The 12,550-nt window shown below is 45.7% G+C and overlaps 1 protein-coding gene across 1 annotated transcript; it reads right to left on the bottom strand.

Annotated features, from left to right (window-relative positions):
• Positions 1 to 3,942: 3,942 nt before the first annotated feature.
• garem (GRB2 associated, regulator of MAPK1) lies at positions 3,943 to 12,172 on the bottom strand. Its single transcript, XM_076043119.1, has 6 exons — positions 11,796 to 12,172; positions 11,067 to 11,207; positions 10,801 to 10,931; positions 8,830 to 10,026; positions 6,506 to 6,690; positions 3,943 to 4,982 (listed from the first exon to the last, which is right to left on the bottom strand). The coding sequence occupies exons 1-6, from the start codon at positions 11,914 to 11,916 to the stop codon at positions 4,196 to 4,198; spliced, it is 2,562 nt and encodes an 853-aa protein (XP_075899234.1). The 5' UTR covers positions 11,917 to 12,172; the 3' UTR covers positions 3,943 to 4,195.
• Positions 12,173 to 12,550: the final 378 nt, after the last annotated feature.

Here is a 12,550-nt window from a genome sequence, read left to right as displayed (position 1 = left end):
TATCAATGTTGGACTGAGACTTTGTCCAACTTTTACACTTTGGCCCAACTGTGTATTTGAGTTGGAACCCCCTGGTCAACGCAGTGACTCCCTCTTGATTTTCTCTTCCGCGACTGACATTCACCAACTCTTATCTTCCCCTTCCCCCCCCCCCCTCGCACACACACACAGCACCTGGAGTATAGTGAGAAAACTGTTGCACAAAAAGCAGAACTGCAGTTGCGTTCACCTGGTTTGGCCCAAGACAGGAAGAGTTACGACAAAGCAGAGAGTCGAGGCAGACGCTGACAAGTCGACAACTCGGGAAAAATAAAAAGCCCCAATAAACGATACTGCGCTGCGAGCAACAGGCCAACAGCAGGGTAACGTTCACAAAAGCTTGTTTGATGAAACTATTCCCAGTAGTTTAAATCATCACCTCCATCAATTAAAAACGTAACAAACATTGCCTGTAATCTGCGAATCAGGATGTTTAAACTGTATGTCTTCTGTCTTAATATTATGGTATCTTATTGTGAAATTATTAACAAAAAAAAATATTTAGATGAGCCGAAAAGGAATTGACAAGCTTCCAAAATGAATTAAAACACACAAACGCAAATCGTTTCTGAAGTTTTTTCTTTTTTTAATAGATTATACAATTCAAAACAAGGACATAAGAGTTGGGTGAAAAAAAAATAACTGCCCACCATGACACAACATTTTAGTCTTGCTGAAACAAATGTTTCATGGCCCTTCGTGACCCAATGATCTGCCATGAAGATTAACTTGTGCTTTAGCGCAATATTTTCAATGTCAAATTTCCTAATGGGGGTCGGGGGGGGGGTGTTGAATACTGACTTGGCTTCACCTTCCATTGGCATGATCTTCTTCTTTTTTTTAATTGAGGCAATATCAATACATGTTAATACTCTGTTTCTTCTTAATTGTTCTTCCCACTGTTGCATAGGACACACGGCACTTTAAACTCAGCATCCCGCTTTAAAGCGAGCGCTGATGAGTTACAAGAAAAATCTGCAAAGATATCCCCTCGGTTTTTTTTTGGTCTTAGTTGCTGATATTGAGCAGCTCCTGCTGCTCTCTGATGGGCAAAAAGAAAAGAAAATGCATGCGTTAATGAACCCAAGTTGTACAGGATAAAAAATAAAAAAAAATATTCTGAACGTTTGCCGTATCCCCAACAGTAAAAAATATTAGTAATTAACTTCTTTAAGAAAAAAAAAATGCAATTTGTATTCACATAAAAAAAAAAATATATAACCTTAAATATGTAACATTGCAATGGGGGATAAAGAAGGAAGGAACTGTTAGCCGTTGTTGCTGAGGCGCCTTCATAATTCACCCGAAACAAAAGAGCCCGACAAAAAAATCAGCCTGCATATTTAGGATTTTCGGTTAAACGGATTAAAGTAGCTGCATAAATAAAAAACAAGGCGAGTACAAAGTGAGAAAGTACGGAAGTGCATTGCTGCCATACTAGAAAAATAAAATAAAATCAGGGCTCAGTGTCACGCTATAAAACTTGAACATTTTCATGAAATGATAGGTTTGAAAATGATCTCAAAATAACGCCATAGTTTTACATTATAACGTGAAAATTATCAGGAAATAACGTGATAGCTTCACGAAAGAACGTTACAGTTTCACGTTAGAACGTAAAAATTATTTCGAAATAAATAAATTCACGAAATAACACGATAAATTCACGTTAAAACGTGAAAATTGTCACGAAATAATGTTATAGTTCACCAAATAACGTGATAGTTTCACGTTATAACATGAAAATAATCTTGAAATAATGGGATAGTTTCACGTTACAGCGCGAACGTAACATTGTAACGTGAACAAAGTGTCTTGAAATAACGTGAAGCTAGCATGTCATTTTGTGATAATTTCCAAGTTATAACGTGATCCTGAGCCCTGTTTTTTTTTTCTTTTTCTTACTCTTAACGTGGCAGCAACGGGCTTCCATAAGAAAGAGAGAGATTGATGCCAGAAAAAAAACATACACAAGCTTCAGGTTTAACCTCCCAAACACATTCCAGAAGAATATGAAAATTCAGAAGGGGACAGTAGAACACAGTCTTTTTTTTCCATTTAAGGTCAGTGGGGTTAAGGCGCAAGGAAAGAAAAGTCGCGACGCATCCAAGCGGTTCGTACCATTTTTTAGCTTTGAGTGTAGCGCACCCGTCCACTCGCTACACAGAACAATCTCCTCCGGGTTTTACATTTAATGACCCCTCACTGCATCGAGTAAGGCTGGGAATCAACCAAAGTGCGTGATGCATAATGTAGATTTTTTTTTTTACCGTCCTCTCGAGGTTCGTAGTGTTATCAACCAAGCATCAACTACAACAACAAATTCAACTACGAGGAACCTTGAGAGAAATATTTGGCTCGACAAGTAAAAAATAGAGCTTATATCTACTTTAAAACCCATCTCATATGGGGGGGGGGGGGGGGGGGAGCCTTTGCATCAGGAAATGAGGTGTTGAAGTGTAGTGTTGCATTTTAAGACGACGACAAACATTTGCTTTTGGGCTCGTCATAACGGTATGGATTCACTGACGTGACGAGAAATGAAGGGGTTGGTAAAGAAAAAAAGAAAAGAATAACGCATCAGTCGTCATAAACGTGATGTCAAAGGTCAAATTTTAACACCCGCGTTACGTCTTTTTTTTTTTTTTTTTTTTTTTTTAATCCTGGGGCTCCAGTAAAAGTGTCCTCGCCAGTTCCAAACGATTGGAGACAGAAGCTGAGACTTTGAGAAAACAACAGAAGAAGAAGAAGAAGAAGCCCTTGGTTGGTTTAAAGGCCGAAACTGAAGCTTTGTCGGAACCTTCCAACCGTGGTAATTGCGGTAAAATGAAATCTGCATAATAGAAAACCTGCAATATCGTGGAAAGAAAGAAAGCTGAGGTATTTGTTTCGATCAATCGACTGTGAAGAATTCCGTCCACGGAGCACACCAAGTATGAGATTGATGGTAAAATAGGCCTTAAATGATTCATTGTCCAGACTAAGTTTTGAATGCAAACTTTTGATTTACATTTAGATCTGAACTTTTCCTGTCAACCCATGAATGAAGTCCGGAGTATGTCCCTCTTTTAGCGTTTCCTGCTGTATTGTTTTCCAGTGGAGCACAATGTAAAGTCAAATGACTTTTGCTGACCTTGCATGTATGGGGGAGTTGGAGGCGGCGGGGGGGGGTGCAACTTTTCCAAAGAGATGGATTCACGAGACCCAATGAACGTGCATCCTCCGCATCCTGCGCAAGCGACGTTTGTTTTTCCAAAGGTCCAATCAGGGGAATTTTGGCTTCTTTTAGCGGTCCAGTGTGTAATATTTGACTCGATTGACGATTTCAAGGTCGGTAAAAGCTTAACATACTGCCCACAAATACATAAAAAAAAACTGTATAATCGCAGTAGAACCCTTAGAATGGTTCTTATTTGTACGTCAGAACACCCACGGATCAATAAGGGTCTTGCTCCCAGTTAGCTGCCATCTTGCACCACCGTATTTCTAAGGAAGCCTGGTGTGGACAATCCAGTTGCCTGGGTGTGCACTGGCGTCCTCAAATAAACCAACGAAGAAGAAGAAGAAGAAGAAGAAGAAGAAGAAGCAGAAGGTTGCCAAGTTTGTGGCACAGGGCCACTGTAGTTCACTGGCAAGCTCGGGAGAGGGAGAGAGAAAGCGTGACAGAGCTCTGCAATCTGAACCACTCCATGTTGCCGCGTCTTCTTCAAAATCTCCAAATATTACACACTGGACAACAACAGTATTATATATGTATATATAATACTGGGGTCTTTGGGGTCAACAGCTCCAATGGAACATCGTCTATACTCCTCCCTCCCGCCCGCCACACACACACACACACACACACACGGTACTTAAGCCAAATCAATTTCACTCGCGATTTTACGCCGCGCGCCGATTCAATCCTCCCTTTAAAAGCGTCTCCACTCTGATTGGTGCGACGACATCAGGTGACCGCGGGGGTCCAAGACACGAGTGTTTCTTCATCGTCAAAGTGCCAAAATGATTACGAGAGGGCGTGGAAAACACCCGCCGCAGTAACAAGGGCAGAAAACTCGCGTCGTACAAAAAAAAAAAAAACAAAAACAAAAAAAAACGGGGTCCGCTGTGCATAGTTCATATACTGAAGGCGTTTATTTTCTCAGCGTCACTTTCAGATCTTGGGCCTCCAGCCGCCGATGAACTGCATCAGCTTCTTCACCTGCAGCTTGCTGAGGCGGAAGTCCTCGGCCAGGATCTCCTCGCTGAGCTGCAGCAGCAGGCTGCCGTCGATCTTCTCCGCCACAAAGCGCTGGGCCACGTCGTCGGGCAGCCCGATGAAGCGCAGCGAGCGCCACACCCCCTCGATGGAGAGGCCCGCCAGGCTGGCCGGGGGCCGCCACCGGGGGGCGCTGGCGGTGGCGGCGGCGGCGGTGGTGGACGGCGGGGAGGGGGAGGAGTCCGAGGGAGCGCCGGGCGTCCTGGGCGTCCGGGGCGGCAGCACGGGGCAGGACAGGCTCTGCTGGGCGTGGCAGTGCTGGAGGGGCGTGTCCCGCTGCATCGCGGCGCTGCAGCTGCACCACTTTGTTGCCAGGTGGCGCCGACGCCCCGCACCGCCGACGCCGTCGTCGTCCCCGCCGTCCAGGTCCAGCAGGCTGGACGAGGCGGCGGTGCCGCGGGCCTCCTTGGCGGCGCCCGGGGAGCGGGTGGCGCGGGGGTAGCTGTAGTAGCTGCGGCCGCCAGCGGGGGGCGACAGCGGCTCGTCGGCGCCGCCGCCGAGGTCGTTGGGCCACGACAACCTGGAGGGGGCGCCGCCGTCCGTCAGCAGCTCGCCGTCGCTGCCGGGTAGCTCGCCGCCAGAGCTGGGTGGCTCGCCGCCACAGCCGCCGCTCTTGGCCCAGTTGCAGGGGTAGCAGAGCTGATCCGGGGGCTCGGCTGCCTCCTGCTCCTCGCACGGCCCGCTGCACAAGGGGAGAGAAAGGTCGGATCTCCAAGTTATTTACTTTCCACTCGGGTAGTCAGCTGGAACGCATTAAACACCACGGGACGCTCATTTTACTTTAATCGCATTTTAATCACAGGGACTTGTCCGTTCAGTCATAGCGCTAATGTTTCAAAGCTGCACCCTGCTACTGTTAGCTAGCATGTGTCCTTTCTTTGTGTTCATTTGGTTCCCAATTAAGAAACTCAAAGGAAGAATTCCTTTACATAAATATCGATGGTAAAAATGAAAAGTAACAGAATTTCAAACATACAAATTAAAAGGCGATTAATTGCGGTAAACTACAGAAATTCAGCGCTTATTTAGGGTGAACACTGGTGTCCTCAAATAAACCACAGAAGAAGAAGGTGGACAAGGTATCCAGGTTTGTGCTTGCGGGCTGCTCCAGTTCACTGGCAATTTTGGGAGAGGGAGGGAGGGAGTGAAAGACGCTGCAATCTCAAATATAACCACTTGGCTGCAATACACACTGGACCTGTTAATGCTCAAGACGCAAATTAGACTGGTTCAGTCGGGATTTAAAGCCGGCGTGTGGCGGCATTTTGGGTTTTGCGAGGTTGAGGGGAAAAACAAACTGGACAAAACTGTAAGTTGTGTCACGCTGCAAAGGAATATTGTGGGAACACGATATTATATATGTATATATATGTATATATATATATATATATATATATATACATATGTACGTATATATATATATATATATATATTATATATATATATATATATATATATATATATATATATATATATATATATATATACATATATATATAGACACACACATATATATATATACACATATACATATATACACATATACATATATACACATATATACACACATATATACATATATACACACACACATATATATATTTATATATATATATATATATATATATATATATATTAGGCTTTACACTGATCATATCGGCTATATCGGATCGGCCGATATTTGGCATTTTTTGAAATGTTCGTGATCGGGCGTCATGTCATAAATCTCCGATCCGATCAATGACGTCATGGCCGTGTTGAAACTTTTTCAATCTGTCTCATTTACTCCAAAGTAGTTCCACAGCATCGACGTGTTTATTTGTTTGTATCCGAGAGCTAATGAATGATTCATGATTCAAAAAAAAAAAAATTGTTTTCGTCTTCGCGCCTCTTCCTGTTTTGACTGCTGTCGCCATGTGACGGACAATAAAGTTTCTTTGAATCTTCACGACAGCAACATCCACGGGCGACACAAACAGACATGTCGGAGGTGTGGAAGTTTTTCAAAGTGAGAGAAACAGACGTAGCACACGAGCTATCGGCAATATATGCAACGCTACAGTGGTGGGGTTTATGGACCCCCCCCCCCCCGGTTCCCTACTTCGGGACCTGAATTTGTGCATCAAGAGAGCAAATTCCACCGACCTTCCCCGACCTTTACGTATACTGTAATTAGGACACGGACACAAAGAAATGCAAGCTCACATGTTGTGGAGACCAGAGGAGTAGTAGGAGAGGGTGGGACTGGGCGAGCGAGTCTCCTGCTGCCGGGGCTTGGACAGGGCGGCGGCGGCGGCGGCGGTCGCTGCAGACGGCGGCGGCAGCGGCGCCTGCTTCAGGCTGCGAGGGGGAATGGGCGGGGCGTTCATCAGGCGGCACTCTTCCTTCACCTGGGGGAGGAGACGGGGAGCGAGTGAGGAACAACGACACACGACGCAAGCAGCGAGTCGCAGCTCTCTTAAAAGGTCCGGTGTGTAACACTGGACGTTAGCGGTGTAAAGATGAACCGATTTGAATCGGTTATCGGTCTGTGGACGTATGAGATCCGAGTGCGTCGGTTGATTGGGGCCCCGGATCGGTAAAGATCGGTGAAGTAAAAAAATAAGCACTCGGGGTTAAAACGTCCATTTGTATTGAATCGCACTGAACCGAATTGGATCGAATCACACCAAATTATGAACTACTTTTTATGAATCGTATCGTTTGATCAGATGCCGAAAGTCAATTTATTTATTTATTTATTTATTTTTTAATTGATTTTCAGAATCGGGGGCAGCGAAACGACTTCCCCTCTCTTTCATCTTCCCGTCTGTTTGCGTATCCCAAGTCCCCAAGTTTCCATAAACAAGTTGCTACTGACTTTACGTTACCAGAAAGCACTGTCCCTGTTCACATGAGAGCTGTTAAGGTTCATGCACTTTAATACGTTTGCTTGTGCAGTTTGCATATCATACGAAGTTTTGGAATAAATGCAAGATCGCAGGCATTTTCCTTTTCATGGGTATTTCTGTCTTTTTCAGTCGCATATCGTCGGCAAAGATTCTTGCAATATATTGAATATCGAAGACATCGTGTATCGTGATGTTATCATTGTCGTGGGCCAAATATCGTCACAGTATCGAACCGTGGGTCACCCGTATCGCCCCGCCCCTAACACACACACACACACACACACACACACACACACACACACACACACACACACACACACACACACACACACACACACACACACACTTCTAAGGAAGCCTGGCGTCCTCAAATAAACCGATGAAGAAGAAGAAGAAGATGCAAGTTCCAAAGAAAGAGCAACATGCTACATTTGTAGACTCCTGGGATTAACGCGCAGTGCAATGAAGTGAAGATCGTTTCTTCACTTCAGTGCGAGGGTTTCCGAAACCTTGGCCGCGGCTTTCCGGGGTAACGCAACAACGCTAGACAACGTTAACGGAATGTACACAAAGCCCTAGCTAGCACTTTGAATTGCACATCAGTTTTTAATCTTGATCTTATTTATTGTTAGATTTATCGTTGATGCTGTATTGTGTATTTATTGCTGCTGTAACAGCACAAATTACTCCCTGGGGGAATCAATAAAGATCATTCTATTCTATTCTATTCTAATCTATTCTAATCTATTCTATTTTTATCTCCAACAGCCTTTTTACGCAAACACAACAACGGCTTCGAAACATTACCACCCACCACTCGATCTCTATGGTCAACAAAAGCAAATGCATATCACGGCGTCTGTCACCGTCTCCCTTTTTTTTAACTGAACTTCCTGTTAGGACAGCAACTGGCGCCGTTGCCTCATCCGCCCACGCCGAAACCTCTCGGATTGCAACACGGCGACGTCGGCTTTCGCAACACCCACAATCAGGTAGGTTCATACACAGTTCCTATATTAGACTCTATCATATTATATCAGGTTATATATATATTATATTAGCTATTATTATTATTATCGTTTATATTATATATATATATGTATGTATATATATATATATATATATATATTTTTTTTTTTAAGCACTTTGTCATTTTACACACATATATAAAGAACACATTTTCTATATTACAATTTTATATTCAATTTTACCTTATCTTGTAACTATATTATAATATTATATATTATTATATAATATTATATTGCTTATGTTTATTATATTATACTGCACTACTGCATGATTATCATTATTACTACTGCTACAATTATTATTTTATTATTTCACTCATTTTATTAGTATTACCCTTCATGGTATTACTACATATCCAACGGTGTATATCTGCCATACTTTGCATTGAATTGGTTGCAACTCATTATATTGCATCGTGTCGCACTGCATAACACTTCAAAAACCCAAAACACTTTGATTTGCAAAACTTCTATTTAACTTGCCCCTTCTTAAACTCGCACTACCACGTCGGGTTCTGCTCCGCCGACGCTGCACTGTGACATCATCATCATCGTCGTCGTCATGTGACCAATAAAAAAGCTGTGAATCTTTTGACCCGTCTCTACTCACGGCTTCCGACTTGGGCGGGACGGGCGGAGGAGTCAGCGGGGCGTCGGCGTCGCTCGCCGGGCCGGCGGGGCAGGGCGCCGGGTACGGGGGGGCCGCCGCCGCCGCCGCCGGCCCGCAACCGTCGCCGTCGGCGAGGAGCGACGGGGTCAGCGACCTCTGACCCCTGAGGTCATCCAGCCACAGCTCCTCGTAGGGGACGTCCCATTTGTTCTGAGGAGCCGACGGCGGCGGCGGTGGCGGCGGCGGTGACGACGGTTGCGGCTCCTCGGTGTAAAAGTGCTGGGCGTCCCCCGGGTCGTGGTGGTGGTGGGGCTGCGGGGGGGGGGACGGCCCGCCGTCGGAGGGCAGCAGGGCCCAGTCCACCTGCGGGGGGCTGCAGCCCTGCAGGTCCACCTCGCTGTTGCCGTGCAGCTGGCTGCCGTAGACGCAGACCGAGAGGCGCTGGAAGGAGCGGGCCAGCTCGTCCCGGGCGTGGCTGAGCGCGCTGGGCGCCGGCGGGTGGGCGGGGCCGCCGTTGGAGGCGTGGCCGCCGCCGCCGTCGCCCTCGCGCACGTCCCGCACGGCCCGCGAGTAGCCGTCGATGTCGAAGCGCTCCTGGCAGAAGGAGAAGCAGCGGCGCACGGTGGTGTCCAGCCAGCGCTCGCCGCCCTGCAGCAGCTCCTCGGGCACCAGGCAGCGGGCGGTGGCCAGGCGCACGGGGAAGTGCACGGGCGCCAGCTCGGCGCCGCGCAGCGCGCAGCACACCACCACCGTGCGCGTCTGCACGCCCACCAGCTTGTAGCGGTGGCCCTCGCGGATCAGGTGCAGGTCGTGCGGGTTGCGCGGCGGGCTGCCCGGCACGGCCACGTTGACGGGCAGCCGCGTCCTCTCCACGATGTCGCGGATGGTGTGCTCGCCGTCCTGCATCTGCAGCTCGGCGGGGCTGCAGGTGCTGAAGCGGCCGCGGCACTGGAAGGGCAGGCTGACGCTCTCGTTGGTGCGGTGGTTCATGCAGATGAGGCACGGCATCTTGCCGCGGCCCATCTTGCTGATGGCGTTGAGCTTGCCGATCTTCCTGAAGATGGTCTGCAGCCGCGACTTCTCCCGGGAGGTCTTGGCGTACAGGATCTCCGCCTGGCCCATCAGCGTCAGCTCGTCGCCGGTGCTCAGCGTGATGTTGTACACCTCGGTGTCGTCGTTGCACTCGCCCGACGCCATCTGCGGGAGGGCGCAGGCGACACAAAGACGTCTTATTGTTTTTAGCGTATTATTATTTTATGTTTTTATGTTTTTATTTTATGTTTATGTATTTTATGCAGTTAGCTGTTGCAGCACTAAAAACAATACGCTGTGGGTAGGGGTGGGAATCGCTAGGTACCTGACGATTCAATTCCATTCCAATTCAGAGGGCTACGACGCAATTAATCGCAATTAATCGAGAATTGGGATTTATCACGATTCATGTATTTATATATATACATACACATATATATGTGAATCGTGGTTAATTTTAAAAAAGGGGGTAGTACACCGATAAGTTTCTTTTTAACTTAATAACTGGATGCTCTGCACTTTAAACTGTTGCATTTTACTGACTACTTTTCGGGCATCGATTCATTTTTTTTTAATGGCGATTAATCGCACTCCAATCCGGGAGTTAATCGCGATTGATCGCCTGCCGAAGGCATTCAAAATGTGTGCGCGCGCGACATAAATAAATAATAAGTCCTCGAGGACGGGTTTCTGTTTATTATTCAAAATAAACATGCATCGCGGGCAAGTTGGCCGGGGCGACACGTAAACCATCGGGCAATTTTGACGCACAGGTCTGTGTCTAACGTGGACAAAGTTTTTCATGAACTACCTGGAATGACCAACAGAGGGCGCAACAACACGTGTTCCCGAACTGATTTACGTTGCTCCAAAAAGTTCAATGACAGTTAAAGGCTTCCAATTCAATTCTTTTCAAATTCCATTCGATGAGAAACCTACCTTGACATTGAACGTGATTTCCTCCATCACGTACACCCGCTCAGGAAACGCCTTGGCCACCTCCTCCACGCTGTTGAAGTACTGCACTGGTTCCTTAACATCTCTGTCCTGATCCAGTAGCTTGAACTGGCCTACGGAAGTGAAGAAGATTGAGAGAAAAAAGACCTAGCAATTCAAAGACGGAGAAACGCGGTGGCGCGCGGCCCCAATTTGACAAGAGCTTCGCGTTATTCCGAGTCTTTTGACGTTCATTCCTTTCGACTGACCTTCATAATGCACTGGGATCTCTATCTTGGGCCCAATCACGTAGTGTCCCTCCTCCAGACTGTGGGCAGTAATAGTTGTCCACTGACGGCAGGAGTGAACTAAGAGGTAGTCGTTGTCTCTGAGCCCTTCAACCAGCTGTCCTGCGAGGGTTAGAAAACACACAAGAATCACACGTCACATTTTAGACATTTTGTCTTAACTATTTATTACAGTGAAGAAAAACCACCATCATCTTATGGAAACACATTGTGCGAATGCTTATATGAAGATCTAGGAGTCAGAGATTTGATGAGCCTGAAACAACCTGACAGGGGATTTTTTTTTTTTTTTTTTTTAAAGCCATGTCGTTATTTTTTTTTTTAAAGCCAAATGTTGGTGCGTCGTTTTTAAGACACGACGGCGGTCATAATTCTCCAACATATAACCTCAACACAAAATAAACAAGGACATTTTTACAAGAGTTGTCAACCACGGTTAAGACCACAAGTAAAGAAAAATAATAATCAAACACCGCCCTCTTCAAAGCAAGAGTACTGCATCATGCCAACTTGTTGGTGTTAACTTTTAAAAGATTTTGCTCGGCACTGAAAAAGAAAGGCTTAGCGACACAAAATCAAAACTCACAACTGCTTCAGTTTGTGCTCTAGCAGCTAGCTAGCATTCCATTAGCTCTAGAGTGAGAAATACATGGTGGGGAAAACATGACAGAAACACACAAAGCTACGAACCATTATCCAGCTTGACAATTTGAGGCAACCTATAGGCGCTGACGAGGTGATCTAACGACAAAGACGTCGTGCTCCATGTAACATCTTTTAAGTTGTTGTACAGCATAGTTCCAAGGTCCATCTTGCTAGCTTCCGTTAGCCAACAGAGAAGCTAGCAATGTGTAAACACGACCACGGCAAAACGCTAGGCTAAGTTAAAAAGTGATGATGCCGTTACATTTTCCACCAGCGGGTTCACACTTGGCCCTGTGCATATTATTTATCGTATACAACTACGTATCATTAGTATGCGTTGCCTGATCATTTGACAGAGCCATGTTTGTTTAGCTAGCGACGGCTGCATCAGGGCAACTGGTCAAGACCGAGCCGAACACCGGGCGGAAGCATGTAACGTTATTATTTCAAAAATAAAAGCATTGTTTTCTTTAGGTACACTTTAAAAAATGATTGGGATAACAGCAACGAATAAATAAGTTAAAGAACAAAGACCACCAGGGTGTGATACTACAACTTTATTAAACCATTTAAAATCCACATTAAGAATGTGTGAGCCGAAAGCTGTGTTGTTGTTGTTTTTTTGCTAAAGATGTATACATTATGTCTGAGCAATGTCACGTGCACCTAATTAATTTATTTTGAAGGAATAGCGGAAGCGTATTTTTCTTTACTTTAAATAATTCAACAAGCACAAAATAAGGATGCAATATTTAAAACAAAAAACTTTAGTTTATGGAATTGGGGCACGAGGGTCTTTT

Source organism: Nelusetta ayraudi, unplaced genomic scaffold, assembly GCF_046127955.1.
Source record: "Nelusetta ayraudi isolate G7.1 ecotype Tasmania unplaced genomic scaffold, CSIRO-AGI_Nayr_v1 ptg000073l, whole genome shotgun sequence".
NCBI classification, from domain to species: domain Eukaryota; kingdom Metazoa; phylum Chordata; class Actinopteri; order Tetraodontiformes; family Monacanthidae; genus Nelusetta; species Nelusetta ayraudi.
This window is presented reverse-complemented; position numbering and strand designations above follow the sequence as displayed.

Excerpts from the sequence above, each read along its gene's own strand:
- garem (XM_076043119.1), bottom strand. The coding sequence starts at position 11,916 with ATGGACCTTGGAACTATGCTGTACAACAACTTAAAAGATGTTACATGG. Across the intron at positions 11,208-11,795 it reads AATTGTCAAGCTGGATAATG|GACAGCTGGTTGAAGGGCTC; the intron begins GTTCGTAGCTTT and ends TAACCCTCGCAG. Across the intron at positions 4,983-6,505 it reads TCCTCTGGTCTCCACAACAT|CGGGCCGTGCGAGGAGCAGG; the intron begins GTGAGCTTGCAT and ends CCCCTTGTGCAG.